At 48.9% G+C, this 17,299-nt stretch overlaps 1 protein-coding gene across 5 annotated transcripts in view; it reads right to left on the bottom strand.

The window, feature by feature from the left end:
• Positions 1-17,299, bottom strand: part of PLEKHA7 (pleckstrin homology domain containing A7) — a 954,991-nt gene that overhangs the window by 27,825 nt on the left and 909,867 nt on the right. For 4 of the 5 annotated variants that reach the window (XM_085648087.1, XM_085648088.1, XM_085648091.1 and 1 more), the window contains 2 exons: positions 5,095-5,237; positions 2,650-2,759 (listed from right to left, as the gene is read on the bottom strand). In XM_085648087.1, the coding sequence (XP_085504213.1) occupies positions 2,662-2,759; positions 5,095-5,237 (241 nt within the window). In that variant the 3' untranslated portion in view covers positions 2,650-2,661. The remainder of the gene's footprint in view (positions 1-2,649; positions 2,760-5,094; positions 5,238-17,299) is intronic. The other variant, XM_085648089.1, reaches the window with a different exon arrangement.

Genomic DNA, 17,299 nt, shown 5'->3' with positions numbered 1-17,299 from the left:
TTGCTCTTCTTGCCATGCACCGGCTGCCATTAATTAGGGATCAGTGGGAGGGTGGGTGCAAGGTGGAAGGACACACTGAAAGGGGGAGGGGCTGCGGGGGCAGCAGCGGTGGAGGAAACGCAAGGGCAAAAACGGCACAAGCAAAGGAAAAAGAAACAGAAGGAAGAGAAAAAGAGGGCAAAGAGGAAAGAGGCAGATATAGAAAGATGGAAAGAGGCAAGAGGAAAGAGAGGCAGAACAGCAGAGAGCAAAGTGCTCTCCCACTGGACCACCAGGGATGGGGCGCAGGTAGGAGCCTGCGGGTGGCGGAGGGCCTCGAACACCCTGCAAGAGAGCGCTCAAGGGGCAGTACTAAGTGGTGGAGCAGTGCGGGGGAGGGCAGCTACACTGACCAGGTCAGGGGTCTTGCTCTTCTTGCCACGCAGCCGCTGCCATTAAGTAGGGATCGGGAGGGGGCGGGTCAGCTGCAAGGCGAGAAGGTCACACTGTAGGAGGAGGGGCTGTGGGAGCAGCAGCGGTGGGGAAAATCAAGGGGGAAAACGGCACAAGCAAAGGAAAAAGAAACAGAAGGAAGAGAAAAAGAGTCAGATGAGGAAAGATAAAAATAGGCAAGAGAGGCAGAACAGTAGAAGAGCAGAGTGCTCTTCAACTGGACCACCAGGGATAGGGCGCAGGCAGGAGCCTGCAGGTGGAGGAGGACCTCGAACACCCTGCAACAGAGCGCTCAGGGCTCAAGAAAAAGTACTCAGTGGTGGAGCTGACCGGGGGAAAGAAGTTACACTGACCAGTTCAGTGTTCTTACTCTTCTTGCTGCGCACCTGCCACCATTAAGTAGGGATCGGAGGAGGGTGAGTCAGCTGCGAGGCGGGAAGGACACACTGGATGGGCCGTGGGGGCAGCAGTGGCGGTGGAAAGCGCAGAGAAAAACAGCACATGCAAAGGAAAGAGAAACAGAAGGAAGTGAAAAAGAGAAGAAGAGGGCACAGAGGAAGAGGCAGATAAGGAAATATAAAAAGAGGCAAGAGAGGCAGAACAGCAGAAGAGCAGAGCACTCTCCCATTGGACCACCAGGGATGAGGTGCAGGCAGGAGCCTGCGGGTGAAGGAGGGACTCGAACACCCTGCAACAGAGCGCTCTGGGCTCAAGGGGCTGTACTCAGGGGTGAAGCTGACCGGGGGAGAGCTGTTACACTTACCAGGTCAGTGGTCTTGCTCTTCTTGCCATGTAGCGGCCACCATTAAGTTGGGATCAGGGAAGGGCGGTTCAGCTGGGAGGCAGGAAGGACACACTGGAGGGGGATGGTCCGCGGGGGCAGCAGCGGTGAGGAAAAAGTGTGAGGGGGAAATGGCACAAGCAAAGGAAAGAAAAACAGAAGGAAGACAAAAAAAGAAAAAGAGGGCAGAGAGGAAAGAGGCAGATAAGGAAAGATAAAAAAGAGGAAAAAGGCAAGAGAGGCAGAACAGCAGCAAAAGAGCAGAGTTCTCCCACTGGCCCACTAGGGATGAGGCGCAGGCTGGATACCGCGGATGGAGGAGAGCCTCGAACACCCTGCAAGGATGCCAGGTCTAACAATCAAGCCGAGCAGTATCCACCCGACTCGTAATTGGGCCCTTTGTGTTTCCAGAAATTGCTTGAGGTCTGTCCAAGAAAAGCAGCCCTCACTTCAATTTAATTAAGTTCAGGTGACACTGGCACATCTCTCTTAGTTAAGAGCAGGAAAGTTAGTTCCAACAAATAGGATGTTGTCATTATCAATTTAGATTTTATCCATTCTATATTTTATGACCACACCCAAAAATACAAGTCTCCTTTTTCCGTGCTTTAGGGAATGTTGTGACGATCATGACTGAACACTCCATTAGACCATGATTCCTTATCGATAGTACAGATTTTCCATTACTATTAGAACATGTTCTAAATGAGAGATATTAATAATGTCCGCATGGGCCAAAAAGATAGTATCTACAGGAATTCCAAGAATTAGATAAACAGGTTGTGGGCTAAGATTGTGAGAAGAACACGGTGTACTTCCCATAGCTTCACATGAGACGCAACACTGTGTTTTTTCTTTTTGTTAGACCAAATAATTCTCCTGGCAATTTTTTACGTAAAAATTACTGTTTAGTTCAGGTGTCTTTCTGTTGGCTCAGTGTGACAGACATCCAAAAAAGTCTAAAGGCTTAGTATTTTACCACTTGTTTAATTAAAGTGAGGAGAGGTTTGGAAAGCAAATTCTGAGCTAACTTGAAATTAATCAGTAGACAAAGCTCGCCATATCAAACCCTTGTCAGCATATAAGGAGGAGATTCGTTTTTAACATAGTTTAAGCCTAAAGTCTCACACATACTCTCATCATGAGCTTCATGAAGTGGAAATGCAAATATATTTTCCTGTATACTATAATAAATATTGTTAATCATAGTAACAATGAAGTCCACTTAATTAATAAGGTAGCACACTCCCATTGCATTTGTCAAATAAGCTCATTTAAATCATTAATGTACAAAACATGCCAAATGACTGCAATAACACAACTAATGGCATTTTGTATGGTCGTACTTTATCAAAAGTATGGTTTTAAAAAAAAAATTAAAACCTGAAAGGACAAGACGAGGCAAACACAACAAGAAAATATCAGTTAGTCCTTACTTTTAAAGGTGCTTAGACAAATGTGTAGTGAACTCCATTGCTTATGGGGGGTTGAGGTGTCTGTGATACAGGAGGTAAGGGTGCATTAGATGGGAAGGCCAGCTGTTGCGCTAGAAGGGATCACATACACGATTTTTAGTAAACACAATTAGACATGCACATTTAACAGAAAAGATAGTCGCTAACAGATCTGCATTAGACGCAAAGTAAAACGCCAAAATTAATTCAGGCAATTTAGCAAAAATGTGGTGATTTTTCAAGATTATTGAAATATTCATTGACTAATGATTTGTTTCTGCATGATTTTGAAGTAGAACTGTGTGATAATAGAAAGACAGAAGCACACAATGTAAACGTAGACTAGACTTATTTATGTAAAGAAGCCTACCAGCACGCCGGGCATGTCTACACCTCACAGAGGAGCACTGGGCCCAGAGGCAATCGTCTGCATCATCGATGGTGTAGTTGGTGAAGTCTTAACGTATGCCAATCGTGTTACCTTGTATCAAGTCATGAGCAGTGAAGTAGGGCTGAGAACTTGTGACTGCACAGCTAATATAACCAGTGGAGTTCAGCATTTCAAAGGAATTTTTGATGCAGGTTTATATATTACCTTAGTAGAGAACCATAAGGTCCAAAGTTTCTTTAATTTATGGGGTTTTTTAATAATATAATTTGTCTGTTGTGAGTAGTGCAAACACTGCATGACCAATGGCCATAACCTGTAATTACACTGGGCCTGGCCCTTAATCATCCCATACCCACTAACCTTCTATTGAGTGCCCACGCTTAATCATCCACTACCATTTCTGGCTGGTACTGGGCACAGGGCATTGCGAGTAGCCATGCCTTCTAGCCATTAACAATGTTACAAAGTCACCATAGGCCATGGCCTACCCCCTAACCTCAATCTCATCAGGGCAGAAATTAAGTCATGCAAGGGGAGCTGGGAACATGGTACAGCTTTAGGCAATGCCCTTTCCCCAGAACCCATGCCATCATGTCAAGCAGGTACTACACAGACATCACCACTTTTGGCCATGCCCTGTGCCCACTACCTATTCTCTTTTCACATATTTTTGAGGTCATGGACCAACTCTCGGTCTACAGATCTCTGATTATTTTGGGTACCCTAAATATGGAAGAGAGGTTAAGAAGGTAACCATCAGATCAGTTTATGACTACATCGGTTTGCAAACCATGGATCCCAAAAATTAATTTTTTTGTTAGGGTCTTTTTTTGTACCTCCCACGTCTATGCCCTGGTCTGCAGAGAAGGTAGAATGAACAGAGGCGGATGCTCCATTACAGCGGAGGAGCGCCGTCCCCCTGCCACCACCAGCAAATAAAACTGTAGCAAAACGGATTTTAAACCTGTTTTATTGTAATCTGTTGGACCTGCCCTAGGACTCTGACGAGTCTTAGGGGGTGGGTCTAGGGGATGACACTGCTGGTGGGGGAGTGGTGTGCCCTCGCTTCATCGCGTATGAGGGTTTGGCCGGCTGTCTCAGGCTGGCCAAACCCTCATGCACAGTGAAGCTATCTCCAGCCCCAGCTGTGTTGCTGGAGAGAGCAGGCACAGGCTCCCAGTCTGCCTGGGAGCGCAAGTTGCAGGTTCTCATGCCAATCCAGATGCTGCTTTCATGTAGTGTCAGGATTGGCCACAGTGCATTCTGGGAGCCTGTGCCCAGAAGACGTAAGAGTGCGATGCTGCTGGAGACGGCGGCAGCGATCAGGTAAGTTTTTTTTATTTTATTTTACCAGAACCCTCCCCGCTCCTTACCTCCCTTCTCACTGCTCCGGCCCACCCCGCCACTTTGGCAGGGGACAGGCCGCTACTGAGAATGAAGCACCTCTGCCCCAACGTGGTCCCACAAAATTCGGATTACAAATGAGGTTTGCAAACCAAACCATAATTTAGTAGACCTTAAAAGGACTTCCACCACATACGTAATCAGCTCCTGGAAGCCAAAGAAATGGAGGGATACAATTTGTTTTTTAAAAATCATGAACCAGTTAGCAAACCATACAGCAACCTATTTCTACATTTTCTGCCCCTCGATTTTTGGTCATTTTTCAAAAAACAATGAAAGAATTGAAGTTACACAAATAAAAGAATGTGAATTGAGTCAAACGTGATCTACAAGTCCTAATTTTGTCTCAATACATTCAGGCTCTGTTGCGGGTTGTTCAATAACAGTTCCTTTAAGAATTTTAAAAGGGAAAATAGAACTTTGGACTCCATCCATGCCCCTATTGTCAGCCTTTAAAAAACAAATCAAAATTTTATGCAAGTACACTTTTTGGAACATTAAGTGCAGATTCATCAAAAGGGACTTTAGTAAGTATTGTAAGTGACATCAAAAGCTTTTCCCTTTGGACTCATCAATTCAACCATAAAGGCACGTGTGCACGTAAAATAAAGGAAGCTGAAACAATGTATTACCTGCAACCTGCTTGCTACGTTGGGATGCCTCAGAAGCCAAAGCATACGATATAGTAATAATGCGTTCTTGTTCCTGAAGCTGGGCATCTGTGTCCTGATAGCTCTGCTCATCCGGAGAAACCACAGGCTGCAGATTGTGCATACTAGAAAAACAGGAAAACTTGAATTACATTTAGAGAAATTAATGGACGTCTTATCTGAAAGGATCACTCAGAATGTCTCAAATCCCTCCCTGCCTCACCCACAATAAATCATTTTCTTGGAAACTACAACGCATTCATTTCGTACAAAACTCATTGTGAAATCAGTCATGTCCTTCATCTCTTTTATTTAAATGGGGGAAGTACATTTTCGAATAATTTGCTTGAAGGATTGTTTTTGAACCAAGGCAAATCCAAATATCTCCCCAAACTCCACAGTACCAGTAGTGCATACATTTTGTTGAGGATCAAAATGCTTGTGGACTTAGATGATATCCCTCTTATAGCTTATATCTTTGATTTTATATTAGCGAGGGTCTTACCTTTGCGTACTCCTGTCCTCTTTCTAACACAAAGCTTACCATAGGCTGGCTTTCTTTTTCTATCAACGAATGGGATTCGGAGTGTGGCCAAGATGGCAACCGCACCAGACGCTTAGTAAACAAGATCCGTGCTGGGCCGGGTTACGAGCTTGCCACCCGGCGAAAACTGTCTGCTAACTAACCCACCGGCCCTCCCAGCCTCCTGGGAATTCCCCCACAGTCAGACCTGCCAACGGCCCTTGGAGAGCGCGGTGGGGAAGGAGAATTGGTGGTACGGGGGACTTGGCCTGCTGCACACCCACCTCCTGTGGACACCTAGGTGGAGCTGGAGCAGCCCTACGGCAGAGTGGGAGTGTGACAGCATGCGGCTGCGATGGGTCCAGTGGCTGAGAGATCTGCAGGGCGATCAACAGGGGACTGGAACAGCATGGGAGGAGGAGGGGCCCAGTAGCGCAGGCTGCCCTGCCTCTCAGCGATGCGGCATTCTGCCCGCTCTGGCTACGGCCCTCAGGTGGTGAGCCGAGCTAGGGTGACCAACCGTCCGTAAATTTCACGGACAGTCCGTAATTTCGGCCGTCTGTCCGTTGTCCGTGAAGGATTCTTTAACGGACGCCATTTGTCCGTAATTTTAACCGGGCACCGATCGCACCACCCTAAAGCCGGCACAGCTTCCACCCTTCTTGACTCCGATGCTGTTGAGGTCGGGTGTAACAGACTCCGATGCAGTACCAAAGCTCAGATACCCAGCAGCATTGGAGAGGCACAGCGGGATGGCAACCCTCCCACCTTCAGCCCTTGATGAGCTGTTAAGAGGTGCTTGAAGGTGACTGAGAGGGAGGGGCTGCAGCTTCAGGCGCAGGGGCATCTATTCAGATGCAAACAGCCCTGAATAGGTCATGTCTCTGCAATTTAGAGGGGCCTCACACATTCCCTTCCTGCCCAGGGCCCCAAAAATCGTAGAACCGGTCCTGATTACACCAAGGCAGCACGTGGTTCTCTTCACAGAGCTTAATTACTGTTACTAAATTGTAAGCAAACCTCGGTTCTTCAAACATGCAGTCTATAATGCAATAAAATAAAGAAATGGCACAATCGCACCCACACTGATTAACAAAGTATGGAGGACAATCAGTTAAATCAGTTCTCTTGGAGTATCTCCTTTAAGTACTGTACATCACAGTGGGGATGGCAAAACTAACATTTTAGAAAGAGAGCCTGTCGTCTCGGTGTCTTGCCCAGGAGGGGGTGAGGAACCCTACCCCACCCTGGAAGAGACCAAGATGATACTAGAATACTGCATGCTCCCCCTGTGCCCACCCTGGTGGATCCTGTTCCCCCCGCCTGTGATGGGTCCTGCCCCACCCTTGTGATGGCTCCTGCCCCCCCATGTGGTGGCTCCTGCCCCCCCCCCTGCTTGCGATGGCTCCTGCCATCCCCGACCCCCCGCCCGCCCCATGGTGGATCCTGTCTCCGCCCTGGGTGGCTTCTGTCGCAGTCCTGGAATGGCTCCTGCAGCGAGGGTGAAGTTCTTGATGGGCCTCTTCTCAAAAAGGCTCAGCTCAAAATTAATATGAAAAGGTCAGTGAGTGAGTAAGTGAAGGGATGGGTGGATGGCTGGATGAATTAGTGAAAGGGTGAATGGATGAATGAAAGATTGAATAGATGGATGAGAGAGGATAGATGGATTGATGAGGGAGTGGAAGGATGGATGAGAGAAAAGGTAAATAGCTGGATGTATGGGTGGAAGGGTAGCTGGATGGGTAAAAGGGTGGATGGATGAGTGAAAGGGTGGATGAGTGAAAAGGTGGATGATGAGTGAGTGGGTGGATGGATGAGTGAAATGATGGATGGATTGATGAATTGATAAGTGCAAGGGTGGATGAAAGGATGGATGAGTGAGCGAAAGGGAGGGTAGGTGGACAAAAGGATGAATAGATGAGTGAAGGAGTGAAAGGATAAATGGATGAGTGATAGGGTCAATGGATGGATTCATGAGTGGATGAGTAGATGGATGGACGGGTGGGTGGATGGAAGGATGGCTAAGTGAAAGGGTCGATGGAGAGAGAAAGGGAGGATGGATGGATGACTGAAAGGGTGGATGGGTTGAAGGATGAGTGACTGGGTGGATGGATGAGTAAGTGAAAGGATGGCTGGACGGATGAGTGAATGGATGGATGTGTAGATGAGTGGACAGATGGATAGGGTGAAAGGGTGGATGGATGGATGAGTGAATGGATGGATGAAGGGATGGATGAGTGAAATGATAGATGGAAGGATACATGATGGATAGGTTTGCAAATGGTTGAATAGGTTTGGATATGGCTGGGCTTACTTATATACTATTGCGCGACCTCCTCTGATGTGTCTGTAAAACTTACCTGAAGGTTTGTCCTGAATTTTGACCTTCTGTCCTGAATTTGTGTCCTGAATTTTGACCCTTTGTCCTGAATTTTTACACTCACCGTCCTGAATTTGCACCAATGCCAGTTGGTCACCCTAAGGGAGACATCATTCACGCCGGTGACTCAACATTGCTCCCGGGCCTGCCAGGGTGCTCCCAACTGCTGCACAGCTGCTGAGTCCCCTCCCTTTTCTCACGGGTAGCAATCTGGGGGATTCTTCGCGGGTGAGGCCTTCCCGGAAGGACTGCTCCAGGTCAAGTGAGATATGCCATCCATGGTGCGGCTATTTAAACCCCCGGCGCAACCTGAAGGCCGCTGGCTGCTCTTGGCAGCCCTGGTTGCCCTGAAAGTGCTTGGCAGAGGGAAACAGGCCTCGTGGATATCGTGTGGGGCTGAAGCCAGAGACCAGGGAAGGGCCTAACTCCCTAAATACAGGGAACACTAGAAGCTAGTGATCCGGCTGTCAAAGCACTGAAGGCTACTGAGTGGCACCGCTTGGGAGTGGTGCCTGCGACAAGCTGCCGGGGCATTGCCTTGACCTCAGGGACAAAGTTACGACCGGTTAACATAACGGCATCAACCTGCCTTGCCCTGCCATGATCCTGTGGGCACAAGGGAGCCTGCGGCGGACCGCAGTGGTCTACCAGTAAGCCAGGGTGAGTGGATTGTTGACTGGTGGCCCTCTTGCCTTTTTTGTCACCCCCGAGTCATCACACCCTGCAGAGTGGGCGTTCTCTCACTGGTGTGGCACCGTTGAGAATGCACCCACACCCTAGCCATAGGGCTTGCCTCTCTGAAGCCCTCACACTGTGCCACGCTAAATATTGGAAAGAGCTGAGCTGTTCCAACTGGGGTCTTTAATAATTCCCCGCTGCTCGGGTCCTTTGAGCTGTTTGACTTTCCTCTAAATTGTTCTCCTATACTCTCAAAACACCTGTATGACCGTAGGACAGGATCAGACACATTGCCAACCCTTGGCTCTGCCTGCAACACTATGGACAAGCTGTGTTGGGATGCGCTGGACCTCCTTATAGCGCAGACCATCCTGCTCCTCATCTACTGCCGCAGAGATGGGGAAACCCAGAACCAAGTTTACGGAGCCCCGTCTGACACTATTGACCACCCCCGCAATCTCTCCGTAGAAGATAGTGATGCCACCCAAGCTACAAACCCCATAAGTCTTCAGCTCGACAAGATACTCGTGGCCATAGCTGATATTAAGGCCACCATTCAGCAGGACATTAGCATGGTATCAGTGGGCCTTGGCTTGTTGCAGGCAGAACACTACTAGTTAGCAGACCGAATCAAGGAGGCGGAAACTTCTGTACAAGAACTCAGTCCTGAATGCTCAACACCCACGGGCCAGGTAGTCGAACTGCGGGATAGGGCCCAGCTCCTTGAACGTCACACAGAGGATGCAGGAAGACGCAATCGGCGCAACAACATCCGAGTGGTTGGCCGTTCTGAGGGATTGGAGAATGGTGATATGGTGGCCTACCTGGACAGCTGACTGTGGTCAGAGGTGGCCCATGATTTACTTTCCCCTTTCTTTGCACTAGAACGAGCTCATCGGGTCCCTGCGTGCCAACCGGCCCCAGGCAGGTCCCTAGGCCAGTTGTGGCCTGGCTGCTACACTATCGGGATAGAGACATAATACTGCAGAGGGCACGCTCAGAGGGCCCCTTCACAGTAGACAATAGCAGGGTCTTGATCTTCCCAGACTTTACCGCAGTGGTACAGATCAAGAGGGTCTCCTTTCTGGAGGTTAAGAAGGCACTACGTGATAATGGCGTAAAATAATCTCTGATGTTTCCGTCTAAACTCTGGATTATCTGTGAGGGAACCACACACTTCTGGAAGGACCCAGAGTCAGCGATGGCCTGGCAGAAGGCATATAAGTCGGGGACTACCCTACCCAAGGGCACGCTCAAGATCAGCGGCGTCCCGACAGTGTGAGATAACGACCACGCAGGACACTAAGGGGCAGCTCTAGGAGTGGCCCGTCTCCCTCACAGACTGAACTGAAGCAAGAAGCTGCCCTCCAGGTGGTAGCAGACATCGTGATGCCAACCAAACCAACCTCAGGAGCTGGAACCTCTTCTGAACAGAAATCTGTGCTGACTGACTCAGTGTTCTCTAACGGCAACGACACCGGACTCCCTTTAGTGAATTCTCAGACAGCTGAAGAACTGATTTGATATTCTTTGCTATTTTGTGATCCTATTGATGCTGGCATGGAGAGTTGTTTGGGTGAGGTGGGAGGAAAAGGTGGGCATTTAAACTAAGTTCTACACCTTTACGAAATTCCTGATTGAAATGTGTGTGGGTATGATTGATCGCTGGGGGGGGATCCTTGATCTGTTCACCATACACTTGGCTGACATTGTATCAATCCGGCCAGCTCACCTTGGTCTGCGATCTACAGAAAAGCCCTTGCTGGCTGAATGGGAGAGTTATCCATTCAGGTTATGTTTCATAAAATTCAGTTTGGACGGCCAGTCATTGCTGTGCTGCTTTTGGATTGGGGAGTTCATGGTTGTGAGTTGGTCATGCTTTTCTTTTCCTCCTTTCTTTTTTTTTTTTATTTTGTTTGCCCAAGATCCGCAATGCACATCACCAGATGGACGGGCAGATGCAGGGGTGGGTGGGGTCATGAGTGGTAACAGTGGTTCCAGTATTTTGTGACATTACAAGACTGACCAACAGCATTCATTGCCCTTCATTTATTGGAACATTAGAGGCATGGGATCAGCCTCCAAGAGACACAACATTTATAGATACCTAGGATGGCAGGGGGTGCAAGAGGCTATGCTTCAGGAGATGCACTTGGCTGGGGATGATATTGACCGGTTGAGAGGTAGACAGTGCGGCCAATTGTACGCCACCTCCTACTCAGCCTATGACATGGGAACCCTGATATGGATCAGGGTGGGGACCCCCTTTGAACTTACCTGCTCTGTCATAGACAAGGAGGGTAGATATGTCTCTCTTGAGAGCTGATTGTTCGTGAAGGAAATAACATTGGGGAGTGTGTATGCACCAAACCAGGATCAGGTGGCATTCCTTCAGTCCCTCTCGGTTCATATGGCGGGTGTTCTTACCGACAGCTCAATACTGGGTGGCGATTTTTATTGATTGTGTATTCGATGTGCTGGTGCACCGCTCTACACCTCCTCCACCTTCCCTCCTCCACTGCTGGGAGCCCCGACTCACAGGCGGGCAGAGGGTCTACGGGACAGGCTGGAGCATTGGGGGATGGTGACTGCGTAGAGAATCAAGCATGGGGTAGATCGAGATTACTCATATTTCTCCCATATCCATTGGCTTCACACCCGGATAGACCAATTTGTGTGCTCTCATTGGCTTAGCCAATGCCTCACTTCTTCTTAATACTTAGGGCGCACATTGTCTGATCATAGCCTTGTCCTGCTGGGGTTCCGACTTGTGGGGGGCCGCCTGCGTATCCCCATTTGGCATCTTAACCCATCCTCCCTCGAGGACACATGCTACTATGACTCCCTGGCATGAGTAACCTCTGATTATTTTGCTCATAACCGGGGCTCTGCTTCCTCGAGCATAGTGGAATGGGAGGCATTTATGGTAGTGGTGCGTAACCATTGATTTGGTCACACAGTTGGTATCCAAAAGAATTGAATGAGGAACTGCAGGCCCAGGAAGGTAAACTGCAAGCCTTGGATAATGCTGAGAGATGGCCAATCCCGGTAATCCCCTACCTCTATTAATGCTGAGTTATGCAACTGTTATGAAGCTCTGTATGTGGATCCTGAACTCCTTGTGGCGGAGGCAAGATCTGCCTTCTTGGTTAATATATTACTGAATAGGCTACCTGAGGAACAGTACAAGAATCTGGGGTCACTACAAAGTAACAATAAAATCGTAATCAGTTCATGTTTCTATCATATTTTTCCACAAATATATTCAATCAGCCAAAATACCATATTGTATTATCACCCTGTTCACTTTCCCCCACATGGAACTGCTATAAGCAAGGAACACTACTGCCGCTGGAGGATCTGATGGAGCATTATGAATTGCCTTCGGCACAATTCCTTATGTATGAAGCACTGACTCGGGAGTTCTGAGACCTGTAGCCCGGGGAGAGGGAGGACTTCAGCACCACTGAGAGACCTCGCAGAAAGGGCAGTAACTCCACCCCAGATACAAACCAACACAAATGCTAAAGAGTACTGTGGGGGGGCCTCTTCTCTTTAGGGATATGCGCTATAGGTGACTTTGGCAAAATGCAACAACAAGTGTAGGCCCATAATAAACAAATAAACAAAGACAGACAGACAGATATGCAAACCTCATTCAGGGACTTGAAACATGGCACATGGTAATTATTATAAGTTATAGCCACTGAGTTTTGCTTTTAAAAGTCTGGTTCGGGACAGTAGGTTGACTTCAATGTTACCCACAGCATTAAATCTGTATTAGTAAAGCTGCTGACATCAAAAGAAAGGTGCCACATTTGCTAAAGGTTACTTTTTTAAAAAAATTATTTGTTTATTGAATAGCTTGCAGTTACAGTACACTCGCTCCCATGGGGAGACATCAGTATCAATATAGCGGGAATCCACACAAGCATTTTTAAGCAAGAAATGCTGCAGAAATATACAGTGCAACGTAACCAACAGCTCGTAGGAGCCAAAAAAAAAGTCGGCATCAGCTTGTCCACAACGCACGCAACAGGCTGTATCATGCAATCCATATTTACGCAATTGCAGCGGAGTGTAGTATAGCTGGTGTAGAAATTTTAAATGGATGATACGCAGATTGCAGTTGGCCGTGAGGAGACCAGTCAGCGTAAAGCAGAACTGCCAATGATCACGTGGCAAGACATACCCCAGGTCTGCATTTCATTTAAGATATGAAGGATGTTCTCCTGGCTCATTCTCACGTAGGGAGGCAGCATATAGTCTAGTGATCAAACCCTTGCGCTCCTCTCCCGCCAGCACCGCCTGCAGTGCACGCAGCGGCTGTGGCTCAGTCGGATAGGCAGGGTAGATTGTTCTGACCGCCTGTCGCACCCTTACATATGTGAAGCTCAGCATCGGACCATAAGTCCGACCCGTCTGAACATCCGGCAGCGAACAGAACTGGCCCTGTTTGTATAGGTCACTCATCTGTACCACACCAACCGCCTGCAGTGCACGCAAAGCCAAGCGGTCCCGTGCCACAGAGATATCTGGATGCGCCGCCACGGGCAGATCAGGGGCATAAAGGTAGTCTCGCTGTGCCCGTCAGGCAAGGGCCTGCCAGGCCCAGGCGGTACATAGTACTGGGCTAATCACTTCCTGGGGGCCGCCGCCACCACCACCCAAGTGGACTGCAGCCACAAGCTGCAACAGGAGAATTTCATCAGCCTCTATTGCCGTGTGGGGTAGGAACTGCTGCGGGTAACACCAATAGTGAGCGAAATGTGCTTAGGTGCACAAATAGTAGAGAAGCATGTGCGGTGCCTCAAAGCCACCACAGTCAAATGGTTGTACAAGAGTGTTCCAGCTACATCAAGGTTTTTTACCTCCCCAGACAAACGACAATAAGGCAGACTAGTGTTTTAAAAAGAGAGAGGTTCAGACGTATAGGAATATTCACAAAGAGATACAATAATTTGGGTAAGATGGTCATTTTTGTCACCGCAATGCGGTCCACAAGCGAGAGAGGAAGCCGGGCCCAGCGCTCAGCCTTATCTGTGATTTGTGAAATGGTGCGACCATAGTTCATGGCGATTACCGGCTCAGGGTCCCTATGTAGCCAGATACCCAGGTATTTCACCGGGTCCGGAGTCCAGGACAGCGGGAAGTCCAGTTCAATCTCACAAGTGCTGGCCGTCAGGGTAAACACCATCGACTTGGCCCAGTTAATCCCTAAGCCGGAGAAACCTTCAAATTTCACATATTCGCGTAGCAATGCTGGGAGGTAGGTTGCAGGTTCTCGAACATACAGAAGCATGTCGTCTGCATAAAGCGAGACTACCAGCGGGTGCTGTCGGAAACGCAATGCCGCCGATGCATGCAACTGGCATAGCTTTCAGGCTAGAGGTTCTAAAGCCAGTGCAAATAGCATCGGTGACAACCCTACGGTGTGCCCCTGTCAATGGGAAAGACCAAGGACACCCAGCGATTTACACGAACCCTGGCTACCGGCTCGGTATAGAGGACTCTGATCCACTGGAGGAAGAAGGTGGGGAGACCCATTCTCGTGAGAACAGTAAACATGTAATCCCATTAAAGGGAATCAAATGCCTTTGCTGCGTCAAGCAGCACCGCTACGGCCTAAAAATCAGATTCAAAATAGGGCAGTGTGGCGAACAACGTGCAGAGATTGTGTGTGGTGGACCAGGCGGGCACAAACCCTGACTGGTCAGGAAGTACCAGCATTGGAACGAGGGGCTACAACCGGAGAGCAATCATTTTGGCCAATATCTTAGCAATGTTAATAATTGAGAGAAGCCTGTAGGAGTCACAGCGATTAGAAGCCTTATCAGGCTTCAATAGCATAACCAAAAGGGCTTCTCTTAAGGAGGCCGGGAGACGACCCATGTCATACGCCTCCGCGTATACCTCAAGAAGTCTGGGGGCCAACATATCCGCATACGCCTTGTAAAACTCACTAGGGAGCTCGTCCAATCCTGCAGCCTTACAAGTGGGAAGGGACATAATAGCCAGTTTCATGTTCTCCTTGTCAAAAGGTTGCGTGAGATCTTCCCTGTGATTGGAAGACAGCCACCCAAGGGCAACGTCGTCTAAATAAGTGTGTATATCGTCCTGCTCTACCATGGTCCTATTTGCATATAATTTGGTATAGAAGTCGAGTATGGTCCCACTAATTTCAGCTGTAGTGTGGTGTGCTTCCCTCGCCTCGTCGAGGATCTCCGTAATATAGTCCTGGCATGTGGGGCAGCCAGCTTCTGGGCTAGGGAGCAACCAGATCTGCCCCCCTCGCCATAATACCGAGCCTTAATGCGTCGAGATCTATGGGTTATCTCTTGATCAGCCATATGGTTGTGCTCAGTGACCAGCTCCCGGATCGCCAAGAGTGTAGACGGGGAGGGGTCCAATTCGTAGGATTGTTCTAAAGTGGAAATTTCTGTAGCTAATTTATTGATCCTATGCCTCAAGTCCCTCAAGACGCCCGCTTGCGCCCCCATGCACACCCCCCTAATAGTCACCTTAAACGCTTCCCAGAGGACGCCTGCGCTGTCAACTGAACTCTCATTTTCCTTAAAATAATTATGGATCGCCTCCCCTATAGTGTGTTTAAAGACGGGTTCAGATAGTGAGGATGGCTGCAGATGCCAATTGAAGGGAGGCCGCTCGCATGCAGGAACCTGCAGCTCCAAGAGCACAGGGGAATGGTCTGAGAGCGTTCGGGCATATGGTGGACCGCCACCATCCAGGTGCATGCAGCCTCAGTGGCGAGCTAGAAATCCAGGCGGGACCAGGTCCCATGTACAGAGGAAACAAAAGTGCTCTAGCGCGCACCGGGGTGATGTAATCGCCACAAATCCTTCAAGCGGCCAGCATCCATCAGTCCCAGCAGCAACTCCGAGGCCTGCTTAGGCCGCGACGTTTCACCACCCATACGGTCAATAGCCATTTCCAGGCAGACATTGAAGTCTCCACCCCAGAGTATCTCCCCTCCGGGAAGCTAGTAATGCGGCGCCATAACTCCGAGGAGAAAGCCGAGTCATCAATATTGGGGCCATACACATTCACTAACAGCCCATTCGTTCCGCCCAACTGTCTTTGCACTAGCGCAATCCGGCCGGAGTTATCCGTTTCTGCTCTAAATACTGAAAAAGGGATCCCACATTTGACTAGAATCATTACCCCTCTAGCATAGCTAGAATATGAGGATGTCACTCACACCCCCGCCCACCGACTCCCAACGTTTTTTTCGGACAGTTTCGTGAGGTGGGTTTCCTGCAAATAGACTATCTGGACATCCATTCTGTCCAAGCAAGCAAACACAGATTGGATCTTTTTGGGGGAGTTTAAGCCTCTGACATTCCAGGTTAACAATCGCACTTTTCCACTCATTGCACCAATGGAGTCCTAATGGGCCTGTCAATTGGAAAAATAAACAACCACATATCTGCTCGTGTAAATACAAAGGTGAATACACCAAAACCCAGAAACTGAAAGTGCCGGTGTGCCATCCAAAGACCCTCCACCCCCAGACCCCCCATCCACTTCAGCGTCCTCACCTCACCAAGGCCACCCTACCCTCCCAAACCCAACCACAATTAAGGAAAACCAGAATAGCTTGTAATTGGGGTATTCCCATTGGGGGGCGTCAGAGTGCTACTAGCCTCCTAACAAGGAGGAGGTGGCTGAGCATACTAGCATCCGTGCCTGGTAAAGGATGCCGTAAAAAAAACACATGGCGAAGAAGCCGTACAGTGATAAAAAGAACCGTACAATGGCAACCTGTGCATGGAAAATCATCAAGCCCCGAACTCTCTACGTGCAGCCTGTACAGTCACAGTAAAATCAGGGAAAGATGAGAGTGTGTTGCCCTGGTGTTCAATAGTGCCCTTGTCCTTGGCCATGCGCAAGATGGCGTCTCGGTCTCTGTAGTTCAGAACCCGTGAAATAACAGGGCGAGGTGGGGCGCCAGGGACAGGTCGGGTTGCGAGAGAGCGGTGGGCTCACTCAATAATGAACATGGTGGTGAGTGATTCAGTACCAAAATCAAGTTCTTAACAAAGGACTCCATCTTGCCCACATTTGTAGATTCTGGCAGCCCCATGATTCGAATATTATTTCGGCAGGAGCAGGCTTCCAAATCCTCATTCTTGGCCTGGATGAGGGAGAGAACCTTTTCCATATTGAGTGTTTTCCCTGTGACCTCGCTCAGGCCGTCCACAGTTGCAGACACTCATTGCTCGACCTCGCCCACGCGGGTGTTTTGCTTTTCAAGTTTTGACGACATGTGGTCGAGGCGTTGTTGAACTGCTGCCATTGTACCCTCTATGGATTGGAGACTGCGCTGCATGGCCAACAAAGTTTATCTCTATCATGGAAGGGCCCCCATCTTGGGCGTCCGCCTCAGAGTCTGAAGCGGCCTTCTGTAGGGTCTTAGAAGACTTGCGTGCCTCAAACGTGAGGCGAGGTTGGGACTTATCAGTTCTCCCCATGTTGTACGCCAGAGAGACACACTGTCGTTAAGGAGTGAGGATTCAGTGGGCGCACTTTATACGGAACCTGGTATGAATCGGCAGTGAGTGCCAGGCCGGGCCAAGTTGAACTCG

This window comes from Triturus cristatus, chromosome 3_2 (genome assembly GCF_964204655.1).
Source record: "Triturus cristatus chromosome 3_2, aTriCri1.1, whole genome shotgun sequence".
NCBI lineage: Eukaryota > Metazoa > Chordata > Amphibia > Caudata > Salamandridae > Triturus > Triturus cristatus.
Note: the sequence above shows the minus strand (reverse complement) of the source record. Positions and strands in the feature narration are given on the sequence as shown.